Source organism: Chionomys nivalis, chromosome 26 (genome assembly GCF_950005125.1).
Source record: "Chionomys nivalis chromosome 26, mChiNiv1.1, whole genome shotgun sequence".
Classification (NCBI taxonomy): domain Eukaryota; kingdom Metazoa; phylum Chordata; class Mammalia; order Rodentia; family Cricetidae; genus Chionomys; species Chionomys nivalis.
Genome location: NC_080111.1, coordinates 1,393,799 through 1,420,097, shown reverse-complemented (window position 1 = coordinate 1,420,097; position 26,299 = coordinate 1,393,799). Strand labels below are relative to the sequence as shown.

At 45.7% G+C, this 26,299-nt stretch overlaps 1 protein-coding gene across 2 annotated transcripts in view; it reads left to right on the top strand.

Annotated features, from left to right (window-relative positions):
- Window positions 1-25,082, top strand: part of LOC130866959 (aldehyde oxidase 2) — a 73,923-nt gene extending 48,841 nt beyond the window's left edge. For both annotated transcript variants that reach the window (XM_057758627.1, XM_057758626.1), the window contains exons 26-35: window positions 200-427; window positions 1,201-1,296; window positions 3,159-3,287; window positions 4,080-4,154; window positions 5,678-5,730; window positions 7,115-7,229; window positions 10,810-10,875; window positions 10,993-11,181; window positions 15,115-15,282; window positions 25,029-25,082. In XM_057758627.1, coding sequence (XP_057614610.1) covers window positions 200-427; window positions 1,201-1,296; window positions 3,159-3,287; window positions 4,080-4,154; window positions 5,678-5,730; window positions 7,115-7,229; window positions 10,810-10,875; window positions 10,993-11,181; window positions 15,115-15,282; window positions 25,029-25,082 — 1,173 coding nt within the window. The remainder of the gene's footprint in view (window positions 1-199; window positions 428-1,200; window positions 1,297-3,158; window positions 3,288-4,079; window positions 4,155-5,677; window positions 5,731-7,114; window positions 7,230-10,809; window positions 10,876-10,992; window positions 11,182-15,114; window positions 15,283-25,028) is intronic.
- The last annotated feature ends 1,217 nt before the right edge of the window (window positions 25,083-26,299 follow it).

Sequence of the window (26,299 nt, the reverse complement as noted above, 5' to 3'; positions counted from 1 at the left end):
CCACTTCAGACAGAGAGAGACCCTGGTTGATACATTAACGTGGAGATGAAAGCAGCCCTGTCATTCTCACGGCTGCACAGTGGAGAAACATCTGTCCTCCCCACCAAAGTGCATTACTCTTCAGAGGAAAGGCTTTCTAAGCCCCCAGATGTCAATCTGTCTCACCACAGGCACTGACGGAATTTCACGCTTGTTTCAGATTAGGGAGAAAAACATGTACAAAACAATCGATAAAACCATCTACAAACAAGCTTTCAGTCCCGAGCCCCTGATCAGGTGTTGGAACGAGTGTCTGGACAAGTCTTCCTTTCATGCCAGAAGGACACAGGCAGAAGAGTTCAATCGGAAGAACTACTGGAAGAAGAGGGGTATTGCTATTATCCCCATGAAGTTTTCAGTTGGCTTTGCTGCAACAAGCTACCACCAGGTAAAATTCACACATGTCACATGCTAAATGACCCTCATGTCTAACACAGTCTTGGTCTGACTGGTGTGTGCTCGTGTTCAAAGAATGCTGCATTCCCCAGAGCAAAGGCTACTTAGTCTACTTAGTAAAAGATTTTGAAGAAGGAAGAAAGGAAGAAAGAGAGGGGGGAGAAGAAGGGAAAAAGAAAGGAAGGAAAGAAGGAAGGAAGGAAAGAAAGAAAGAAAGAAAGAAAGAAAGAAAGAAAGAAAGAAAGAAAGAAAGAAGAAAGATGGGGGAAGAAGAAGGGAGGGAGGAAAGGAGGGAGGGAGGGAGGGAGGGAGGGAGGGAGGGAGGGAGGGAGGGGAAAAAAACCCAGGTTCCTAAGTAGGAAAGTTCTTTGCAGTCAACTTTTGCATAGAGTAGAACTAAGTCCCAAGGTCCTACTGGGAAACATGGCATCTCTGACCTCACTGCTCCAGGAGTAGATTTAGAAATTTATTATTTTGAAATTTTAAAAAATATTTTGAATGTCTTGCCTGCATGCGTGTCTTTGCGCCATATACACACACTCACTGCACATTAAAACCAAATGAGGATCTCGTCTCTCCCGGAACTGAAGTTACGACAGTTGCAAACTTCCATGTGGATGCAGGGAATTGAACCTGAGTCCTCTGGAAGAGCAGCCAATGCCCCTAACCACTGAACCATCTCTCCAGTCCCCTACCTTGTCTCTGATACTGAACCTCCCTAATTGCCAGCCCGCAGTGAACTAGGCCTTCCGGATTGTCTTACAGGCCGCAGCACTGGTCCATATCTACACGGACGGGTCTGTGTTGGTCGCACATGGAGGCAATGAACTGGGACAAGGCATCCACACCAAAATGCTACAGGTAACGTAAATAAAACCCAGCCATCCGTCTCTCCACACATTGTTGACATGACTGGAATCTGGGATATTTTTAAGGCAGACGATGACGGTCCATTCAAATTAAAAGACCTGCATGAGTTGAGAAAGCTTCTTGCATATAAACTATGATGGACAATGCAACAGAAATCCCATCTGTACACAAATGCTTCAGGAACTTGGCCGGGTCTGGGAGGTGGAAAGGGTTATTACTAAACCCACCACTCATGAGCCTGCAGAATGCCAGTATAGATCACACACACATACACACACACACACACACACATATACACACATACACACGCGCGCACACACACACCAACAGAGAATTGGAACAGGCAAAAGATTCAACTATTAACATCCTGTAACTTCTCTTTCTTTCTCTCCTTCCCACTCCCACTTTTGCTTTCTCTCTCTCTCTCTCTCTCTCTCTCTCTCTCTCTCTCTCTCTCTCTCTCTCTCTCTCTCTCTCTCTCTCTCCTCTCTCTTTCCAGTAGTTTTGGGACTTGAGTATAGGGTCCTGTGCAAACTGGGCAAGAGATTTAACACTAAGCTACAATGATAAAGAAGCTATGATCCCAGCTTCTTTTTCATTTAAAAAAAACAAAAAAACAAAAACGATCCATGCCCGGAGTACTTGCACACATCTTTAATCCCAGCACTCTGGATACAGAGGCAGGCAGATCTCTGTGAGTTCGAGGCCAGCCTGGTCTACAGAGGGAGTTCCAGGACAGAGAAACAAACAAAAAGACATATGTGCTTGTGAGTCCTTCTGTATACACACACTCACACACACACACACACACTCAAACAGAACATGGCGTGTGTAGAGGGCAGAGGACAATTTGGGGAAGTCAGCTCTCTACTCCCACTGTGTGGGTGCTAGGTACCAAATTCAGTTATCAGCCTGGATGGCAAGTACATGTATCTGCTGAGCAATCCAATCAGCCCTGGGATCTCAGAAGAAAAACATAGTCCTTTGAATTGGATACATTGAACATTAAGATGGACTCTTCAGATTGTTACAGTGCAGGCTGTAGCTTTTCGCCACCTGGCCCCTTAGCTCCTCTTAACAACAATCAGCCAAAGCCACAGAATTGCTGCTGGTGACCCCTAACCTCCAGCCTACTTCCTAAACAATCCCCGTGGAAAGGTTCCTTTCTCAGAGCAGCTGCCTGTCTGCTTTAGAAGCGACTGACCTTGCATGAGTCTTAGACTTTCTTTCCTGCAGCAGATGGGGCCCAGAATTCATTGGGCCCGGATCTTGCACGTCGCCCTGGGTGAGCAAGGAGCGGGAGAGGGCTGGTCTTGTCTGAATTGAGTAGGTCCTTTTGGAGAGTGTGCATCGTGGGGGGGGGGGGACAACATAGCCGTGGGTAATGGCACAGGCACTTGGCAGAGAGAAGTAAATAAATGTTTGTGAGTTCAAGGCCAGCCTAGTACAAAATGAGTTCTGGGACAACCAGGGTTACCTGATGAGATCCTGTTTCAAAGAAGAAAAAAGAGGAAGAAAGGAAGAAGGGAAGAGAAGAAGGAAGGAAGGAAGGAAGGGATCCCAATAGCGGGCAAGATGTCTCAACAGGTCAAGATCTTGTCACCAAGTCTAACTCTAACCATTGGAGCTCAATTCCCAGGCCCCATGTGTTGGGAGGAGAGAGCTGAATCCTGAAACCTGTCTTCCCATGTCCACAAGGATGTCACAGCACACTCGTACACTCATACGCACAGTCATACAAACTAACTGAAAATATCACAAAAATTGTCTTTGGTAGAGATGTTTTCAATGTGACCAAGATGGCTTAAGTCTTTCTAGAAATGATTGGATTTAAAACGTGTCCCTTCTCACAGGTGGCCAGCCGGGAACTAAAAGTCCCCATGTCTTACATGTACATCTGTGAGACCAGCACCGCCACCGTGCCCAACACAATCGCTACGGCAGCGTCTGTCGGCGCGGATGTCAACGGTAGAGCTGTGCAGGTGACTGTGGCCTCTCCTTCCCTGGTGAACTTTACAACTTCTCTGGTTTGCTTATCTGCACACAGACACAGTGTTTCTTTGTTTGGGGGGTTTTGGGTTTTGTTTGTTTGTTTGTTGTTTGGGTTTTTGGTTTTTCAAGACAGGGTTTCTCTGTAGCTTTGGAGCCTGTCCTGGAACTAGCTCTTGTAGACCAGGCTGGTCTCGAACTCACAGAGATCCACCTGCCTCTGCCTCCCGAGTGCTGGGATTAAAGGCGTGCGCCACCACCACCCAGCTTTTTAGCTCTGCATTTTTAAGATTTGCGTTTTATTTTATATACATGGGTGTTTTGCCTGCGTGTGTGTCTTAAAATCAATTTTCTGAATTTTTTCACTTCAAACCCGAAGCCAGGGCCTTTAAATAGTGATTTCATAACAGACAGAGAAACAGTTAGAGTTGAACGCTTCAGACCCAGAAGAATAGGGGTCTGTCACTGTAACAAGCACAAATTTGAATGAAAATATGTTTATCACATTTATTTTAATAACCAAGAAATACAAAATAAAGATCAAAGATGTAATTAAACAAAGAAAAAAGAGAAGTAAAGCCTGGATATTTCTGGAAGAGGATCTGAGAGTAGAAATTGGGGTATTTTCATAGGAAGTAAGGCAAGATGGGAGAGTAGGTCCTGCAGCTGATGCTAACCTCGACCTGGGCTGTGCATCTTCTGTGCCCTGTGCACACTCGCTGACCTGCGGTCGCTGAAGAGCCTTCACCATGAGTCCTAACCACAGGGCTCTCCATTCCTTCTAGAATGCCTGCCAGATCCTTCTGAAACGCCTGGAGCCCATCGTTAAGAAAAATCCAGATGGAACATGGAGGGACTGGGTAAGCGTTCCCCTTTGTCCATTACTGTAGGTGAGATAGCGATCCAAAAACAGTCGGAGTGCCACAGCAGGGAGCAGACACGACACTGCGACCCTTTAATACAGTTCCTCATGTTGTGGCGACCCCAACCATAAAACTGATTCCTTGCTACTTCATGACTGCAATTTTGTTACCATTTGAATCATAATGTAAACATCTGTGTTTTCTGATGGTCTTAGGCAACCCCTGTGAAAGGGTCATTTGACCCCCAAGGGGTCGTGACTCACGGGTTAAGAACTGCTGCTTTGCCCTGCAGTGGTGGCGCACCCCTTTAATCCCAGCACCCGGGAGGCAGAGGCAGGCGGATCTGTGAGTTTGAGGCCAACCTGGTCTACAAGAGCTAGTTCCAGGACAGGCTCCAAAAACCACAGAGAAACCCTGTCTCAAAAAGACAAAACAAAACAAACAAACAAACAAAAACTGCTGCTTTAAGTGTCTGTCCATAAATTTGGAAAATTCTCTAAGCGAGTGGGTTTCTGTTAAGGTTGAGAGGACTGTTCCAGGGTGTGTGTGGAGAGCTCACACGGGAAAGGGTGTCCCCTGGGAAGAGGAGAGGGTATGTATGAGGAGCATCAGAAGCCTTCCCTCTGCCTGTGGATGGAAGAAGAGGAAAAGGGCCTCCAGAAGCCACACAAAAACATGGATGCTTTGATTAGAAAAGAGAACTGAATTTGCCTCAAAGCTAATGACTCGTTTAATCCAACTTCACAATATCCTACACTTTTTCATTAGGATAATTCTCTCTCTCTCTCTCTCTCTCTCTCTCTCTCTCTCTCTCTCTCACACACACACACACACATCTTATACTGTTAACACTTAAAAATTAACTCCAAATAGCTTTTTTTTAAAAAAAAAAACTTATTTATTGCCAGATGCAGTGGCACACATCTTTAATCCCAGCACTCGGGGTACAGACACAGGCAGATCTCTGAGTTCAAGGCCAGCCTGGTCTACAAAGTGAATTCCAAAACAGCCGAGGCTACGTAGAGGAATTCCTGTGAGAGAGAGAGAGAGAGAGAGAGAGAGAGAGAGAGAGAACAATAAAGATTTACTTGTTTTTATTTTGCTTATGTGTTTTGCCTGCACGTTTATTATTTGTATGCAGTACATGTGGCGGCCAGAAGAGGGCATCAGATCCCTGGAAGTTCAGTTACAGACAGTTGTGAGCTGCCATGGGGCTGCTGGAAACTGAAGTAGGGCCCTCTGCAAGAGCAGCAAACCCTGTTAACTCTCTAAGACGTCTCTCATCACCTCTACCATGGATATATCACAGGATTTTAATTTCTAGTGTTTACGCCAGGCTTTCAAACTCAACCAGAGGAAGTTGTCAGTATTCCAGCTGAGAAAAAGCTGTGAGGGATGCCATCAGAGCAGGGCAACCACATCAGGGAGCACACGTCAAGTTTTACACATGAAATATTCTCATTTTTCACCTAACAAATGATATATCTATTCAATCTCTCTTAAATATGCCCATTCCACAGATAGAAGCAGCATTTGAACAGAGAATCAGTCTTTCGGCCACTGGATACTTCAGGTAAAACTCAAACAACATCTTGGCTTAGCTACGAGACCATAAGGTGATCCGATTACTTTGGACCTCAGCCCTTATTCATAAGAAAGAGTGTATTATATAATTATGGGAGTTTATTCTAGTCCCAAAATTCTGTGCATTCACATAGGCCTCTGCGTGGTATAGCTAAAGAAATATTGAATAATTAATAACCCATATAGGATTGAAAACACTCTGATTTATCTAATATTATTTACAATTATTAGCTGTTTGTTCTGGTGCTGGGGCTTGAACCTAGGACCTTGTATATGCAAGGCAAGCGTTCTAGCACTGACCTACACCCTCAATCCTTACTGTTCCTTGTTGTGAATAGTGACATCATCCCCAGAACTAACTTCTCACTCAACCTTACCAATCTCCCTTCTTTGTCATAAAACCCTTCTCCCTGGAGGCAGGCTTTGGGGGGTATGGTGAGAAATCATTTATCCTCATATAGACAGTGTTGATCGATGGGGGGGGGGGTCTCAATAAATCCATGTTAGTTAAATACATGAAGCATAGAGAAGAACTGACTATAAAATTCAAGAAGGATACATGGCACTATGGGTTCCAATTTAGTCTACACACGCCTGCGTAAAAGGAAACGCTTGTGGGGAAAGAGAGAGGAGAGGTGATGACCAGTCCAGTGCAGCCCCAGAATAGCCCGTCCAGCCCTCCATGGGAGCACATCTTCAGGGTGGGAGCGTGGTCCAGTGAGAGAGGCCCTGGGTTCAAACTTCAGCTCTGCAGATATTAATACTAGGATAAAAACAAGACGTGAAGCCGTCGGCCGCATCTTCGTGTGTAAATGAATGAATAGGATCTCGGGGTCCTCTTTACCTGTCTTGCTATCTTGTTATCTTGTCACCAAGTCCCCTGTGGTTGGGGTTAGCACATTCGATGGGCACTTTCTGGGAACACAGCCCCAAACTAATGGGGTTTCCTAATGTGCAGATCTGTCAACGTGGGAGCAAACATCACTGTCTTCTTCGTCTTTGACATCCCTCCCACAGCTCAAGGCACATCCTCTGTAAGATAGATAAAGGGGGCTGGAGAGATGACTCAGAGGTTAAAGACACCAGCTACTCTTCCAGAGGTCCTAAGTTCAATTCCTAGCAACCACAGGGTGACCCACAACCATCTATAATGAGATCTGGTGCCCTCTTCTGGCATTCAGGCAGAATGTATACACTGTATACATTAAAAAATAAATAAATACAAATCTTTAAACAAACAAACAAAAAAACCTAGCTGAAATGAGTATCAGCCAGCTGAAATGCTATTGTAAACTTTGATATTTTTCTTTTAAGCTATGGCTATTGTTTGTGGTTTCTGCCCTCCCCCATTCTAAAAGACTTTATCCTCTCAGGGGCTACAAGGCCTTCATGGACTGGGAGAAGCAGGAGGGGGATCCGTTCCCGTACTACGTCTACGGAGCTGCCTGTTCCGAGGTTGAGATCGACTGCCTGACAGGAGCTCACAAGGTCAGTGGGGCTAACACTCGCCCCGCAAGCGAGCGGGAGCAACCAGAGAATTGCCCTGTGCAGAAAGTGGCCCAGGGTCCTTACCTCATCGACAGGGGATCAGAGAATTCTTTCAATGCCATGGAGATTGCAAGGGATCCAGTCGGCTCTTGGAACTGTCACTAAACTAACAGCATGGTAGTCAGAAAGGAGTGCCTACGACTGGCTGAATGTGATTAATGCATTAAGTATCATTTCATTCCAGACGGCAGAGTTGCTTTCCCAAGTCTTCCCCAAAAGTGGGTTTTACTCCTCAAGGAAGGACAAGTCGTGATGTCCAACCGTAGCCATCAATCCCCCAGGGCAGTACAGACGTCCCAAGGAACAGACGGGTGGGGCGGGGTGTGAAAAGGAGATTGTACCAGCTGTTAATTGTCAAGAAGCCATCTACTAAAGACAGAAAGCGTGTCTAGACAAATTCATTGTAGCATAAATGACAAGCCCTGTGACTTATACTTCAGATACCATTCTGGAAATAAAGACAGCAGAAGCATCAAATAGAATAAAACATAACCCAAGTATAGGAAGTTGTTGTGTTAGGAAAATTATAATGTCCATACCATATCAAAATAATTCCTCTTCCACTTCAATATTATACGGAAAAAAATGGTTTTGGAGACAGGGTTTCAGGTAGCCCAGGCTGGCCTTGAACTCGAATTTCTGATCTTAGTGCTCCCATCTCTCAAATCCTGGGTTTCTAAGCATGTGTAGGCATGTCCAGTTTATGTAGGGCTAGAGACCACACTCAGAACCATGCCCCCATCCCATGGTTTGAAGAGGTGGGGAATGAAGAGCCATCTGGAAAGAAGTGCCCTCCTAAGTTTCTTTCTGGCACATTACATTACATCAACCTGTTTTTGTGTCTATTATTTTTTTCCTGAGGAGGGCACTTGTGGAAGTCAGAAGACAGCTTGTGAGAATCAGCACAGTCTTCCAGAAGGGCCCTAGGGATCAAACTCCGATTGCCAGCAATGGCAGCAAGCACCTTTAACTGCTGAGCCATCTTGCTGGTCTCTGTGGTTCCATTTTTTTTTCCAAGACAGGGGCCAGACCTAACTGTCCTGGAACTAGATTTGTAGACCAGGCTGACCTCTAACGCATAGAGATCCATCTACTTCTGCCTCCAGAGTGCTGGGATTAAGGGTGTGTGCCACCACTGCCCGGTTGTGGCTCCATTTTTATTTGAGATCATTTTAAAGTGGAAAGCTATGTGGTCACAGACTGTCTGTGATTAGTTTAGGTTGTTTCCCGGTGGTTTCCACGCAGAGGCCCACACAGATAATGGTGTTTGTGCAGCAGTCCTGGAGGTGAACCTGGGTACCTGCCTCAGGCTCCCCTCAAACACCCAGATGCCAGTGTCCCTGCCTTCCTGAGACTCTACCTGCTGGTGTGGGTGACAAGCTAGTCATAAGACCTTCCACACTGACAGGTGTGTTACCAGGTTTAGCAAATAAAAACATGGGTTGGATAATTAAACTTGAATTCCAAGGAAACACCAAATACCCTTCCAGCAGAAATATGCCCCATGCAGTCCTTAGGACATATTTAAATCTGTCACCTCAACCTAAAGAATCCCTAAAGAAAGGAACACAGGAATCGTCTAGAATTTATGGAGTCAGAAAGTTAAACTTTGGCCTTTTCTGTGCCTTCCAGTTTATATGTATAACTAAAGGTCCAGAAATTTCAGTGTGATGTTAAGCTCTCAAGAACAGTCTGTTCTTTGACGAGACAAAAATTCTTCCATTAACCAACAAGAAACCCAGAGACACTAAATCGCCAGTTCACTGTGGCCAGTTCTGTGAGGTACCATCCTCTGGGGATGTATGTAGCTAGTAAACACAGGTTTCCAAATGCTGAGTGGCCGTCTCTTTCGCTTGTCCCATACCCACAGCAGAAACTACAGCAAATGTCAGGGTAAATGTACTGTGGGGAGGGCTGAGGTGTCTCAAACCTCCTTTCCTGCCCAGGCTGAGAAGGAAGGCTGGGCCTGAGAGACCAGGGTTCGAGTCAAGAGACAATTACCAACTAGGAGATGATGGGAAACACCTGTGATCACAGCGTTGCGCAACTGAGGCCAGAAGACCACAAGTTCAAGACCAGCCTGAGCTACACAGCAAGACTCAGTTTCAAAAACAACGAAGAGAAGGGCTGGGTATATAGTCCAGTTGAGAGGATATTCGCTTAGCATGAATGAAGCCCTGGACTGCATGCTAATCCCAGTACCGCATAAAACTAAGTGTGTCAGCCTGTGACTGTTATCGCAGCCCTGTAAAGGGACCAGGTAGAAGGATCTGAGGAGGCCATTTACAGCTAGGCTCTGGGCCAGCCTGTGTTACGTGAGACCCTGTTCAAAGGAAGTGAGGGAGAATGGAAAGACTGGAGGGAGGGAGATGGAGAGGGAGGAAGGGGCTTCCAATCCAGAGACTAGAAAGGAGAAGCCCAGATATTAAACCTAAAGAAAGATGTTATCAGAATAAATACTTAGAGATGGTAAGCAAAGGATAGCCCAGCGGTATTCCTGAGATAGCCCAGCAGTATTCCTGAGATAGCCCAGCAGTATTCCTGAGATAGCCCAGCGGTATTCCTGAGATAGCCCAAAGACACTTAGGAGCTTTCTGAGGCCCCCAACACACACACACACACACACACACACACACACAGTGATGAAACAGACAAGCCAGGTAGCTTCACTGTCTCTCAAAGAAGGAAGCAGACCCACAAAGACTGAAAATCAGAACTGGTCTCAGCACCTACCTTGGTCCCATCTAAAATCTTGCCCCTCAACTTATACACAGCACGTACTTACTAGATGATTCTCTCAGTAAAATGCTGCCCACATCCAACCCTTTCAAGGACTAGATATGCTCATGAATTTTACTAGAGCAATGAAGTCAGGTAGGGCAAGGTGGCGAAGCAGGGTGGCCAAGCAGGCTCAATGATTTACCGGGTGATTCACTCACATACACCAACATGCCCTGGACTTTGGAGTCGCTTAGCAGGAGCCAAAACAATACATGCAGACCTTCCAGGTCATTGCCAGGCCTGGCAACCACATGTGAAGTTTGCCAGACGTCTTTCTGCTTCTAACGCCGATAAGGCTAAGGGCAGTGGTTCTAGATTAGCAAGAAGCTCATTGAAATTTCCTTTTTTGTTTGTCTGTTTATTGAAAGGGAGTTCACATGTTTGCCATAGCACACACGTGGAGGTTAGAGGAGAAGTTTCAGAATTCAGGTCTCTCCTTCCACTATATGGGTCCAGGGTTTGAACTCAAGGTCACCAACTGGGGCAGCAAATGCCTTTATGCTCCGAGCTAACCTAAAGACAGTATTTGTGTGTGTGTGTGTGTGTGCATGTGTGCGTTTGTGCGTGCATACATGCGTGCATGTGGGGGGGGAGAGAGAGAGAGATGCATACTAGGGATCAAGCCTCAGGCCTTGTGCACACTAAACAAACATGCCAATATGGAACTATATTCTTCACCCCTTAAAATAGTTTAATTTTAATTCAGTTTTTATAATGAGGTAATTTCTGTTTGTCACAGAAAATCAGAACAGACATTGTCATGGATGCCTGTTGCAGCCTGAATCCAGCCATTGATGTCGGGCAGGTAGGCGCTGGCCCACCTGGGAGGAAACCCCTTCCTAAGAGTGGTTAAAGGGAAAATAAGGAGCTTCTCACAAGGATATGTTGCCACCAGACTAAAATTCACCATTCTCCCCTTTAGATAGAAGGCGCATTTATTCAAGGAATGGGCCTTTATACCACGGAAGAGCTGCTCTATTCTCCAGAAGGGGTCTTGTACTCTCGGACCCCAGAGGAGTACAAAATTCCGAGTGTCACTGATGTCCCTCAGCAATTCAACGTGTCCTTGTTGCCAAACTCTGAGACTCCGCTAACCATCTACTCGTCTAAGGTGAGCGCATACACTTGACCCTCCACACCCCAGCAGCTCAGGGAACGTGGCCAGCAGAGGCCACCAGACAAAACAAAAACTGGACGCCCATGGTTATCTGGACAGGGACCCTTGGAGACCAGTCACCTAGAAAAAAACTGAGGTCTAAGAAAGAGAAATGAGTCTCCTGGAGCAATCTTGGGCCTAGGTTTTATTGCATACACAGACACACACACACGCATATACATATTTACATACATACATGTGTGTGTGTGTGTGTGTGTGTGTGTATAAGCTTGCACTTCTTGGGAGCATAACATTTTTATTTAAAAACTTTGCCTACTTATTTTTCTTTTCTTTCTTCCTTCCTTCCTTCCTTTACTTTTTCTTTTCCTTTCTTTTTTTGTTGTTGTTTTGGGTTTGGGGGGCCTTTTTGGTTTTTTGAGACAGGGTTTCTCTGTGTAGTCCTGGTTGTCTTGGAGCTCACGCTTTAGACCAGGCTGACCTTGAACTCAGAGATCCACCTGCCTCTGCCTCCCAAGTGTTGAGATTAAAGGCGTGCGCCACTACTACCCAGCTGTCTATTTCTTTCTCGGTTTTTTGAGATGATTTTAGGAGACCGAAGGCATGCGTTCCTACTACCCAGATGTCTATTTCTTTCTTGAGTTTTTGAGATGGATTATAGGAGACCAGAATGACCTCAAACTCACCACATAGGCAAGGATAACCTTGAACTCTTGATCCTCCAAATTCCACCTCCCAAGAGATGACCAGTGTGGGCCACCATGCTCAACTCTCATCTCAGAATGAGAATATAATATTGCAGTCTGGAGGAAAGATTCCAGCTCCAACAGTAAAGCCCTTGCCTTGATAACACAAGAACATGGATTCTATCCCCAGAACCCACATAAAAATTATGGGTGTGATGGTGTACTCTTATAACCCCAGCGCTGGGAAGACAGAGACAAGACAACTTCTGGGACTCTCTGGTCAGTTGGTCTAGCCTAATTGGTGAGTTCCAGACCAGTGAGAGTTTCAGCCTCAAAGGAGGTCGGGGGCATTTCCAAGAATGGTAACTTGGGGATATCTTTTGTGAAAGGCCAGAAGTTGGCACAGGACACCCAAAGAAAGACCAAGTTCCCAACACAGAGGGGATTCATTTGCCCCAGAGGGACAGAGGGCAGGGAATAAGAGACAGGAGACAGAGGATGAGGGAGAAGGGGAAGAGAGCAAGTGTTGTGGGATATTTGTTCACTATGTTGCTTGATTTAATTTTTAAAAAGCTATATTGATTTGTTTTATAAAAGGTAGAATAGCCAATAACTAGGCAGGAGGTAGAGGTGTGACTTCTGGGAAGAGACAGGAAGTAGGAGAGGATAATCAAGGCTTGCAAGAGACACAGGGGACATGGAGGAAGCAGGGTGGGTGGCACATGGCAGAACATAGATAAAAAATAATACATGTTAATTTAAGTTACAAGAGCTGGTTGAGACAAGCCTAGGCTAAAGTCAAGCTTTCATAATTAATAATAACGAGTCTCCATGTCATTACTTGTGAGCTGGAGGCCCAAAGAAAAAGTCTGACTACAAGCAAGAGGGTAGGATATTTGCCCAGAGGATGAAGGAAGGATTGTCTCTAGAAGAAAGGAGACAGATGTGGCCCACAGGCAACTGGCGTTTTATAAAGGGAAAATAGGAACCCCACGTTAGGATGGGTTGGTGTGTTTTGATTGGCCACATTAATTAGGGCTGACAAAGGGGGCTTTCTGAACTTTGCATGGCTGAATTCTGATAACTAGACGTGTGCACACACACCCACATGCATACACCCTTAAAAGGGGTGGAAGAAGAATGTACTATTGAGATGGGTGTGGTGACTTAAACCAGTTATCCCAACAGAGGGCAGTTTAAGGTCCCCTCGGGTTATATAGAGAGGTCCAGCACATGGTAGCCCTGTCTCAACAAAGAAACAAAACAAAAAGAATGGATGAGATTGAAGACATGATACCATGGAAACCTTAGACCTCAGGGACCTGAAGATACTGTTCCTACCCCGGCCCACCCTCCTTCTTTACTCTTAGCTAAACTGCCCACCTCGGGACTTGGGGGTCCTCAGTCAAATCCAGAAGCAAACCTAGACTTCAGAACAGCTGGTCCCAATTGCGGTGAGAACGTCCTACCCCTGCCCTGAGACAGACAGGCCTGTGCAGGGGGAGACTGATAACATCTAGATGCATTTCTGGTCGAAAGGAATCGAAGGATTTTACAGCAAGGCTCAGAGCTGGCTAAATGGCTTTTTCAGCGTGCGAGGCAGCCTCCACACCCAAGAATCGTGTGGCTTTCAATGTCAGTCGTATCAGGAAGCGAAGACACCAGCCAGCCTTTATTAGTGACTAAAGGGAAGGGACAGAGAATTAAACTTCAGCTTTGTTTGTGTCACTCTGCGCAGATCACAAACCTCAGACGGAAATGTCGCCGAGGTGTGAGACGTGACGTCGTCCTTAAAATCTTTTGGGAACCTTCTAGGTAGGAGTTGTTACCCAACTCCAGACAAATGGCTAACTGGGGTGCTTATTTAACATTTAACATTTAACAGGTGGACCTGGCTGCCAGGTTCTCCCAGCACCCCTCAGTCCCCACATGCTGAGGTATATGGTTGGCATATACCACCCTAAACTTCTCCAGCCCAGGGTCTGGGCTGCCCTTCCTCCAGCTGCCTTTCCTATATAACTCAATCGTTTTGGTTACCTGGCCTTTTGGTCTTCCCTTTACCCTCCAGGTCCCCTGGTCTTCTAACCCTACCTTTTCCCCTCCCTCTTCTCCTTACAGGGCCTAGTTCAGTCTGGTCACGTTCGCTCTGGACTCTCCTTTATCTACAATAAACCTTCTCCTCCACCACACCTAGGAGCAGGCACGATCTTATTTTGTAATTTCTTCTTGTTCATTCAGGAGTAAATTGATTTTCTTTTTGGAAGCAAGAAAAACAACTGCAAAAATTTCATCCGTTTCCAAACTGAATCCCCGCCAATCTCCTCTGGGTTGGTGAGGCCATCACAGATCCAGAGGGAGGAGCATGGACAGGGCCTTCAGACTCTTGCTGGGCTGGAAGGCATCTGCAGGGGAAGGGTCAAAGGCAGCCCAGAGGCTCCAGAGAACAACTTCAGGTTGAGAGTTCCCAGGCAGGGAATGAGGATCATGAACTCAACACCTGCCTAGGCTCCAGAGCAAGATTCCTCCGGAAAAAAACAAGGACCAAGAGGGGCGTGGTGATATAGTCCTATAACTTTAACACTCAGGAGATAAAGGCAGGAAGATATTTGGGTTGGATGTTCGTAGCCAGCCTGGTCCACTCCATAGCACACTTCACAGCCTGAGTTCCATAGCAATGCCTTTGTCTCAGAAACCAAACTTAACCCTGGATTCATGATGAGTTCTTTCCTCTGCTCATGAAGTTGGCGAGTTCAAACCATCGACTGTTCTAATCAGGGTGCCCTTCTCTGTCCACACAGAAATACATGGACACCTTGTGCATGCACATGCATGTTAACACACATGCATTCCTTTCCCTTAGAACAAATACTTAACTCAGAGAGAATTAAAGATCCAGAAAATTCAGTTTTTTTTGTTTTGTTTTGTTTTTTAAGAACTCTAGGAGCTTCACTTGCTTGGCAAGCTGAACAATAAACCTTTGAGATGTTTGAGAAATTAATTATAGGAAACTGTATGCTGGGGATTGAGTACATATGCTGAACAATTCTGTCCCCAAAGTAGCTTGTCGTCTGCTAGAGAAACCTTTAAAACAAACGTGTTGCAACAACCGGTGCTTTCTGTGAGTTCCACCTGGTCTACAGAGTGGGTTTGGGGCCAATCAGAGCCACAGAGTGAGACCCTGTCCGAAAACAAACAACAAACAAAAATCAAAATCAATAAAACAGACAAATGTGTTTTCTTTCAGGGCCTGGGGGAGTCTGGGATGTTCCTGGGGTCATCTGTGTTCTTCGCCATTGCCGATGCGGTGGCTGCGGTGCGAAGAGAACGAGACCTCGCAGAGGACTTCACAGTGCAGAGCCCAGCAACGCCGGAGCGGGTGCGCATGGCCTGTGCGGATCGGTTCACAGACATGGTAGGCTGGCGTTCCGTCCCCACAAGCTCAGTTCTGCTTCCTGAGCCTTTGGCTTCTTGCATAAATCGTGACCTCGCCTGTGTCTAGTTGATTGAGCTATACAGTGCTCAGTAAGTGATTCACGCAATCGAACGTGGTGGCGCATTTGTCATCTCAGCAGCTGAGGCAGGAGAGTCGCCAGCAGGGGTTCATTCATTCACCCCACTCTCCTGAATGCAGCTACAATGCTAGTCATCTGCCTCCGACCCCAGTGTCTCCTCTGTGGGCAGAGGCAGGTACCTGACCCCGGCGCCGACGCCCGTGTTCTGTTCTGATCTTTCTCGTCTCGTGGTCACCGCAAGTTCGCCTTGTCTCTCACCCCAAAGCTTGGGCACATGCGACCTTCAAAGCAGTATTCTTGGTCCCATTTTATAAAAATCAGCTTCCTTTTTCTGGAACGGAAGCAGAGCATGAAAACTAAACACATGTAATAAAGAACTCTTCAGAAACTGCCCTGCTCGCTGAGGGTCCTGTTCTCCCGTCTTCTGACAGCCCGTCTCCTGGAAAATGGGCTCCTCCATCTCCACAGATCTAGACCGTTTTTTAGCACTCTGGTTGTTTGGCAAAGCCTACAGTGGGGAGAAGTCAACCATTTAGCTTACTCACTATTCAGGAAAAGGTGGCTAGGCTCTGAGGCACAACTTTCTGCCAGGTCTGAGGATTCCTTGTTGAGACCTTGTCAAAATGTCCTCGTGGACACCAGTTGTTGCCCATGTAAAAGTCTCACGCAGCCTAGTCTGACCTCGCATTTGTCATGGGGTCCAGGATACCATGGAATTCCTGATCCTCCTGCCTCTACCTTCCAAGTGCTGGAATTACAGGCTTGTGCCACCATGCTGTGCTGTTGGCCACAGTTGAAATATGGATGCTGTTCTAAAACTGGGGGTGTAGTTTGATAATAGCATCTGCCTAGCATACGCAACGCCTTGGGCTTAGTCCCCAGCACAGAAAGAAGAGGGGAAAAAAAGTCAAGGGGGTATATAATATATAATGAACCACATCAACACACAATGTTATAACCAGCCCTAAAATAAATAATTTTTGTTTTCACTCAGAAGGCATGGACAGGAGGATTATTTCAACTTCAAGCCCAGCCTAGTGTACCGAGTGAGTTCCAGGCTAGCCAGAGCTACATAGCAAGACCCTGTATCAAAAAAAGAAAAAAGGAAAGAAGAGAGAAATGAAGGCTGAGGTGACTCGGAGGTTAAGAGTGCTTGCACTTCCAAGAAGCCGCATCAGGCAACTCACGACTGCCTGTAATGCCAGGTCCAAGAGACCCGACACTTTCTCCTGGTTTCTGTGGGCACCTGCACTCGTGCACATAGAACATACACACTAGAGGGTTTCTTATTTAGCCTTTGAATTGTGAAATAAGAAAAATACAGCTTGTTCTGATGACTAAGAGAGTGAGAAGGTCGGTGTACTAGAACACAAGCCTTGGGAAGTTCAGGCCATCCTCCTTTAGTTACTTCCTCCTCGCCATTAGAGAAACAACAGCTTACACCTGGATCTTTTTCTAAAACAGCAACGATGGTTAAAATGCTCAGTACTTTCCCCTTGGAATTAAATGAAATAATACACATAAAAATACTGTGTAAATACAAGTTGTTCATAAGCACTAGAGTTAAGTTCTCCCCTAAATACCCGTAACTGTTAATGACCTTCTAAACATGCCTCTCCTAGGAGGCTGAAATAACACCTCCACATTAAACCAAGCTGACCTGCTGAGGCCAGAACAAACAGTAACTTACAAAAAAAAAGCCACATTTTTATGGTTAAAATAGACGTTTTGTTACCAAAACACAACAAAAATCCCATTGAGTAAGCTTTTATGGAATACATAGATTCGTTTTTCAAGGCTCTTGCTTGTGTTTTGCCACTTGCTTATTTTGCGTGTGCAGGACGGGAGTCAGGAAAATGTGCTGGAAGTCGGTCTTCTGTCACCATGTGGGTACCAGGGATCGAACTTGGGTCTCAGGCCTTGGCTGAGCGAACCTTTACCCAATAAGCCTTCGCCCCAGCCCTACACAGAACTTTGTTTGAGCATTTGGGTTTGGGGCCTCTCTTGGAATTAACCTCTGGTGAAAAACAATGTCAATGATTCTGTTCTCAGCAGTTCTGAGTGACCTGGCCCAACGGGAGGGTGAGAGAAAGAAAAATGTGTTTTGTGTAATCATTTACAATTCCACAAGAAGAAAAAATCCCCTAGATATATAAAATGAAATAGACATAAAGTTTCAAATTAGTACTACTTAGAAACAAGATTTAAAACAAAAATCTTTAAAAGTTTTAAAATGAGTTTTTAAATTAACATTCTCCCCCTCCGTGTGAGTGTGTGTGTGTGTGTGTGTGCGCGCGCACACACACACACAAGCACAAACACTCTCATGCCTTGGTGATTGTGTGGCGGTCGGAGGACAACTCTCAGGAGGTGAATCTCTCTGTAGGTTCCGGGGACTGACCTGCTAAACCATCTTGCCAGCTTTAACTAAAGATTTTAAAAAGAAAAGTTGTTAAATTTTTCAGACAGACAGAAAGGATTTCATACCCTTATAAATTAGAGGAAGAAAATTTCTAGCTTGAGGAATTTGGAGATAAGATAGATTCAAAATAAGCCTGGTGTAGCGGTGCACACCTTTATTATCAATGCTTGGGAGGCAGAGGCAGGGAGATCTCTGTGAGTTTGAGGCCAGCCTGGTCTACAGAGCAAGTCCCAGGACAGGCCCCCAAAGTTACAGAGAAACCAAAAAGAGGAAGAAGAAAGAAGAAAGGAAGAAGAAGAAGAAGAAGAGGAGGAGGAGGAGGAGGAGGAGGAGGAGGAGGAGGAGGAGGAGGAGGAGGAGGAGGAGAAAGAAAAGAAAAGAAAAGAAAAGAAAAGAAAAGAAAAGAAAAGAAAAAAAAGAAAATAAAAACTTGGGAACCTCAGGGCAGAGGTGGCTCAGTCTTTAATCCCAGCACTTGGGAGGCAGAGGCAGGCAGATCTCTATGGGTTCCAGGATAGCCTGGTCTACAGAGCCAGTTCTAGGACAGCCAAGGCTACGTAGGGAAATCCTGTCTCGGAAAAACAAAAACAAAAACTTGGGACACATTATCAATAGAGGATAATAATTAAAAAGCTACAACGTTGTGACCTGTATGAGGGTTCTGGGTGAGGGGTGGGCTTGCCCAGACTCACAAAGCCCTAAACTCCATCCCCAGCATGGAGTGGGGGGAGGAAAAATAAAAAAGAAAGGAAGAAAAGATGAGCTCTATGGGGTGGCACAGTGGAAACACAAGAAAGGTCAGTTAACAAGTTGTTTCCATTTCCAAGAAGCTAAAATCAACAGCCCAGCCTAGAGACAAGATTGCAAACAGGGCTTTAGTTCATGCCACGTTCTGAAGAGCAGCCTTGGTCTTGCTGACTCATGGAGGAGCCGCCCAAGCACTGCAGACCGGGCAGACCCGGGAAGTCTTTTCCTTAGATTAGTTCTCCATTCCAAACAGCCAGGCCTGCTGGGAGACTGAGGAGAAGGCTCACTCTTCCCCTGCAAACCCTGGGGGGCTCTCCAGGCACTGAGTCCCCTTCCTCTTCAATACTTTCTCTCTTGCCATCTCCGTATCTCTTGTTCTCTGCCTGCTTTTCTCTCACGATGCCCAGACTCAGTAACAGTAAAGGGGTTGCCTGCTTAGTTCACTAAAGGGAGCCCCCTCTTCGCAGATGGCAGAGAAGAGACGGGTAAGAACATAACGTCCTCCACAATCCCTATCTACCTATGCCAGTGGCTCAAGGTGAAGGGTGCTGGGCCCTCAGACTATACCCAGCTCAGACTTCTCTGCACTAGAGGAGTTGGCACTGCCAGTCCTGCAGGACTGCATTCCATTTCCTGGGGCGCATATACCGCAACAAGTAGAAACATGCAGCCTCCTGTGTGTTCACCTACAATCTTAGCCACAGATAATCAGCAGGGCCTTAGTCTCAGTCATATGGATTCGTCAAGCCAGGAAAACAAAACAGACTGCATGACTCTGTACAGACTTCTCAGGGTAGAGCCTCCCCAGTACTGAAGCTACTCACCTGAGACATGAATGGACTCATGTATGCACACAGGCTCATGTTTGTACTCAAATGCATGTATGCATACAGATTCATGTATGCACACAGATTTATGTATGCACACAGACTCATGTATGCACACAGACTCATGTATGCACAGACTCATGTATGCACAGATTCGTGTATTCACAGACACATGTATGCACAGACTCGTGTATGCACAGACTCATATATGCACACAGACTCGTGTGCACAGACTCATGTGTGCACAGACTCATGTATGCACACAGACTCATGTGTGCACAGACTCATGTACGCACAGACTCATGTGTGCACAGACTCATGTACGCACAGACTCATGTATGCAGACTCGTGTATGCACAGACTCATGCATGCACACAGACTGATGTATGCACACAGGTTCATGTATGCACAGACTCATGTATGCACAGGTTCATGTATGCACACAGACTCATGTATGCACAGACTCATGTATGCACACAGACTCATGTATGCACAGACTCATTCCTCACCACATTCTTCTCCCACCCCTTATGCCATCTTGGAAGAGGTTGGGCATGTAGCTTGTAAAAGTGGTTCTGCTTTAATCACGGATATCCAGGATGCAGGGACTGGCTTTGTTCCCTGCAGTTCCTGGTGACAGAAGACAACTTCTGAACTCTTCTACGAAACCGTCTTCCCCGGCACTGTTCTGGTGGTCACGGTGGCGATGGTGTGGCATGTTTCTGCAGTGCCGGCAATGGGCTGCAGGTCTTCACGCGTGTTCAGTGTGCTCTCTCCATCGGGCTGGCATCCAACCCTCTAATACTGTCATAGAATAGATTTTTTTTTCCAATCTAAAAGCTGTCCTACTGGCAGTAGAATCAGAAAGTCAAGGTCATCCTCAGCCATAAGAGTTGGAAGCAAACCTGGGCTTGACCCTGTCTCAGAGAAAAAAGAAAAGTACGTTACCCTGAGATATAGCCGCTGATGTGGTCCACACCGGAGGCCACACACTGAGTGCAGAGGTTCTCGTCAGTTCTTGCTGGCTTTGATCTTACTGAAATGACCCTGAAGTGTGTTGTCTGGATGGGGTAGCTGTCCTAACTCAGAAAGTTCACCTGTCCTCCTGTGCTCTGCTGATCGTCTCCCCCACAGCTTACGTCAGCATCAGCATCACGTGTGAAATAAAGCCATTCAGTGGGGAAAGTCACGTGAGGGGCTGGTGAGATGGCTTAGCAGGTAAAGGACTGAATGTCTGTGTGTCCTGTGTGCTTGTATGTCCATCTCTAACAAAGGGCTTTGATCTCTCTTTTATTGAACAGCCCAGAAAGTATCATTTGAGGGAAGGAATGAAAGATCTTTTACAGACACCTCTAACTGAGTTTTCACAAGACATTAAGTCGTTGACCCCAGATGACCCCAACCGACCAAATAACAAACATCGTTATTTATCAACCGATATCCATGAGCGTTGTGTTCAACGTTTATGGTGGCTAGGCCCTTTAGAAAATCATTTTCGACTTCTGTACCTGCTGCTTTCGGCACAGAACACGCAGGCATTGTTCTGAGTCAGGAGCATGGAAGAGTACATAATTTAAGATTACAGCTGTGCATTAGCTTTGAATGTAAAAGTTGACTATGTGGAAAAATTCAAGGCAAGGTTAACTGTTATGCTGTTCTCTGAGAAGTGGGTGAAACAAACAGGCTGAGTCCATAATAAGGTCTTAAATCAGGTGACTTCAAGAAGTATTATTAACTCTGGGTGTGAGCTCCTGCAATAATCCCAGTCTCTTAGAATTTAAGAAATATATTTTACCATAATGCATTGCCACAGGAATATATTAAAAATGTACTAATATACTATAGGCACATGCCCTATTATGTGTAATTCTACATACAACTTACCTATGTATTAAACGTCTCACCAACATCTTAAATCTCCACCCGGAGCGCTGAGTTGCAGTAGTATAGTGCACCGTAGATCACCTCGGGACGTCAGAAGTGCCTCTGTAGCTGCACAAGTGGGTAGATTTACTGCAGCCTGGGTCTGTGTGGGTCCAGCCCTCCTCTCAGCTGATTTGTTTCTCTCACATGCTGATTTAGCAGCCTTCATACAAGGCCTTTCAGACCTCGCTGTCTATCAGATTCTCTTGCCTCACTTCCCAGTGCAGATTTTTTTTTTTTTGGTTTTTTTTTTTTTTTTTTTTTTTTTTTTTTTGGTTTTTCGAGACAGGGTTTCTCTGTGGTTTTGGAGCCTGTCCTGGAACTAGCTCTTGTAGACCAGGCTGGTCTCGAACTCACAGAGATCCGCCTGCCTCTGCCTCCACCCGGCCCCCATGCAGATTTTTTTCCACGTTTATGTACGTATGTGCATGTTCATAGCAGCCATCCTTTATCCCCCCCCCCCGTCCCAGCCGTCTCATCAGTCCAAGTCAGAGACACAGACAAGCAATGACTCTCTTTTTATTTTTTTAAGTTTACTTTTTAATTTTTTTATTTTTTTATGATTTATTTATCTTTATGTGCATTGGTGCGAAGGTGTCAGATCCCCTGGAACTGGATTTTCAGACAGTTGTGAGCTGCCATGCGGGTGCTGGGAATTGAACCCGGGTCCTCTGGAAGGGCAGTCAGTGCTCTTAACCGCTGAGCCATTTCTCCAGCCCAAGCAATGACTCTCATAGCTGACCTTGTTCCAGAAATATCGGGTGGGGTGTGCCGAAGACTTGGGAGCTCTCTCCAAGAAACCGCGAGGACAAAACCTTTCTTTGGAAGAAGTGGGTTTGGATAGCCAGACCTGCTGAGCTGATCCCTCACACAACAATGGTGATGATGAGTCCTGGGCTACACTGTCCATGAACTTAATTGACAGCAACTAGCAAAGGTGCCGGATCACTAAACAAAAGGGACTGGCCCCGGATGGCAACTAAGAGGTGGACTTGAAGTGTGCGTGAACTTGGCCTTGACTTCTGTAGTGAAGGTGTTGCTTTGAGCAGAGTTATCAAGAGCTAGTCAAGTCCAGAGACTAGAAGAGGAGAGTGTGGCTCCAGGCACGAGGCAAAGGAGAGTTATCAGCCAAGATCAACATGGGGCAATTTAAGTCCCAGGCTAAGAAAGGAAGCACTCTTAGCCCAAGAAGCAAGGGAACAGGTTAGACCCCAGAAAGAGGAGGAGGGTAGGGAGTAGGTTAGACCCCAGATACAGGGAGGAGAATAGAGAGTAGATTAGACCCTAGACAAGAGGAGGAGGGTAGGGAGTAGGTTAGACCCTAGATACGGGGAGGCGGGTAGGGAGCGGGTTTGACCCCAGACAAGGGGAGGAGAGGGAGTCAGTTAGACTCCAGACAAGTGGAGGAGGGTAGACCGACTACTGATCTCTACCCTAGAACAAGAAGGCAGCCTAGAAGGTTGGAGAAAGTAAAAAACTGTTTTGTTGTTGTTATTGTTATTGGATCGATTCTGGTTTAAAAAATTTTTTTAATTAAAAATTTTTTTTAATTCCTGGGTGTGGGTGGAAGTCAGAGGACAACGCAAAGGAACCCTACTCTTCCGCCATGCACCTAGGGTTCAAATTCAGGTTCTTCTCAAGCTTGGCAGCCAAGAGTCTCTATCCACCAAGCCATCTTGCCAGGTGCTCATTATAAGTCCCAGCTGGCCAGGAACTCACCATGTAGAGGAGGCTGGCTTCGAACTTGTGATGACCCTCTTGCTTCTGCCTCCCAAGTGTTGGATCACAGGTGGTGCCACCACAACCAACTGGGAATTGAGTTTTGAAAATTGAGTCTTTACCAGAAGAAGGGATCTACCTCAGACTAGACCGAGGACTTTTGTCTAGTGTGTCTAGCCCAGCCCAGGCACTACGAAGTTAGAACTTGTATACACATCCTGAAAGATAAAATTGTAGCAATCTTCCTTCCTTCCTTTCTTCTTTCCTTCCTTCCTTCCTTCCTTCCTTCCTTCCTTCCTTCCTTCCTTCTTTCCTTCCTTTCTTCCTTCCTTCCTTTTCCTGAGACAAGGTTTTTCTGTGTAGCCCTGACTGCCCTGGAACTCCCTCTATAGACCAGTCTGGCCTCAAACTCACAGAGATTCGCCTGCCTCTGCATCCCCAGTGTTGGGATTAAAGGTGTGCGCCACCATTAAGCCTATTTTTGTTTGTTTGTTTTTTGCAGTTCTAAGATTGAAGCCAAAAACCTTACCTATGAGCTACATTCCCAACATGAATAGAAAAATAAAATGTTTTTGGAAGTCTTTGCAGCTTTCCATTACTTGGATAAATCTTTATTTTTAATACCTTTGTAGGTCGGAAATGTAGCTCAGAGAGAGAGCGCATGCTTAGGCTGCATAAACCTTTGATCGTCATTGCCAGAAATTTAAAACAATGTAAAATGGATAATAAGGTCAGCCCCAGCCTCCCACAAAAGCGTGAGCACAGGAGAGGAACGAATGTGTTTGCAGCCTGAGGTCAAAGCTTAGAGGATGAATACTCAGAGGAGACAGATACAAAGGAAGACAAGGGAGTGCAGATAAGGGAGCACACACCACCCAAATGTGCCTAAAGCTGCAGACATGGCTGCCGCCATTACAGTGAGGAAGAGTGTTCTCGCTGTCTTCTCATGTCTCCTCCCCGGGCGTATCCAAGGATTTGTTCCTGGGGAGGAAGGAAGGCAGGTGGCTCATGGACGTGTCCTGTTACTTAGTGTGATAGGAGAGATTACAACACCAATCCATTGACTTCTTCTTCTTCTTCTTCTTCTTCTTCTTCTTCTTCTTCTTCTTCTTCTTCTTCTTCTTCTTCTTCTTCTTCTTCCTCTTCCTCTTCCTCTTCCTCTTCCTCTTCCTCTTCTTCCTCTTCTTCTTTTCTTCTTTTGAGAAAGGGTATAATAAGTGGGCTATACTAGCTCCAACCTGGACACCCTCTTCTTCAGTTTCCCATACCTAACAGTGCTACCCTGTCTGTCTGTCTGTCTTTTAAAAACTAATCCCAGCACACAAGAAGCAGAGGCAAGCCTCTTTCTGAGTTCAAGGCTAACCTGGTCTACAGAGTGAGTTTCAGGACAGCCAGGGCTAAATAGAGAAACCCTGTCTCAAACACACACACACACACACATACAGAGGAAGAGAGAGAGAGAGAGAGAGAGAGAGAGAGAGAGAGAGAGAGAGAGAGAGAGAGAGAGAGAGAGAGAGGTTATCCTTTGATGCTGGCCTTTTAGCTTGGTTGTGTGGAGGATGATACTGATAAAAGTTATCATTTGAAAGGAATGCCAGGGTCCAGTTCCTCAGGAACCAGAAAAACCCTGCTTCTCTTATGAGAAGTTTTTGAAACCCTAAGATTTGATATAGCCAGGTATGGTGATGGTTGTGTTTAATCCCTTTAATCCTTTAATCTGCACTCAGGAGGCAGAGGCAGGTGGATCTCTGTAGGTTTCAGGCCAACCTGATCTATATAGAGTTCCAGGACAGGAGAGAGAGAGAGAGAGAGAGAGAGAGAGAGAGAGAGAGAGAGAGAGAGAGAGAGAGAGGGAAAGAAAGAAAGAAAGAAAGAAAGAAAGAAAGAAAGAAAGAAAGAGAAAGAAAGAAAGATTTGCCATAATTTCTCTGATCAAATGTTATAATAGCATATGCATCCTAGTATACATGTTACATTATTTTGGTCTTTTATTTCTTTTCTTCCTTAGATCCCAAGAGATGACCCGAAGACATTTAAACCTTGGTCTATACCTATAGCTTAGGCTGCCTTCATTTCCTAAGAGGTAAGATCATTAAACTAAATGATAATCCCTCCAAGACAGGGGAAGGGGGTTTTCAAACTATGTTCCACGGCACCCTGGATTTATGCAATGCTTAATCAAATCGCTGTATCTCTGCCGACATTTTAAGTTGCCACACTGTGCATTCATGGCTTTGAATAATGATGAGGCCAGTCAGGAGATTATAGCCAATGCAACAGTTTTCCTTTTTCTTTTTAAATCCAATAAAAAATGAGAATGTAGTAGATCAAGACATTTTAAACATTCTGTTCCTTGATTTGTGTGAGATACTTGCAACTTAAATGCAAACTGGTTTCTGCCATTCTGACTAACTGCTGCCCTCTAGAAGAGTCACAGACATATTTGGGGACCAGGGGGTTCAGCCACTTCAATTTTGTGTTGCTACCTGAAGGCTTTGGAGAGTGGCACTGAGTGTTATCATCGTCAGAAAGTCAAACTCTGGGGGCTTAAGGAGATTGATCCATGGGTAAGATGTTTTTACAAGCATAGAAATCTGAATTCAAATCCTCAGCACCCATGTAAAACTGGTGGCGTCTATAAGCTCAACAGTGAGAGGCTAAAATGGCAAATTCTATTCAATGAAAATTCCTGGGGGGGGCGTGAAAGGGATGGAGAGATGGCTCAGTGGTTTAAGAGCACTTATTGCTCTTTCTTTCTTTTTGAGATACGGTCTCACTGTGTATCCATATCCATGGTTGGTCTGGAATTCATAGAGATCTGCCTGCCTCTGCCTCCAGAGTGCTGGGATTAAAGGTGTGCACCACCATCCCAGCTCACTTATTGCATATCACATACACACATACACACACACACACACACACACACACACACACACACACGTGGAAGAGGGAGAGTAGCTCTAAAAGGCCTGATAATGCATAGCTATCATTCTAGTAATTGAGAAGTGAGGCAGGAGGACCAGGAGCTAGTTTGCATAGCAAGTTTGGGGATAGCCTGAGCTACGTGAGACCCTGTCTCCAAAAGCAAAACGGAAAAAAGAGGGAGGGAGAAGGAGAGCGATCTCAGTGGTTAAGAGCGTGTGTTATTATTCCCCCAGAGTCGAATTCCCAGCCCTCAATGCCCGTAACTTCAGCTCCAGGGGATCTGAAGCCTCTAGCCTCCACAGGCACACACACGCACACACAAATGCCCATGCACAGACACATCATTAAAATCAA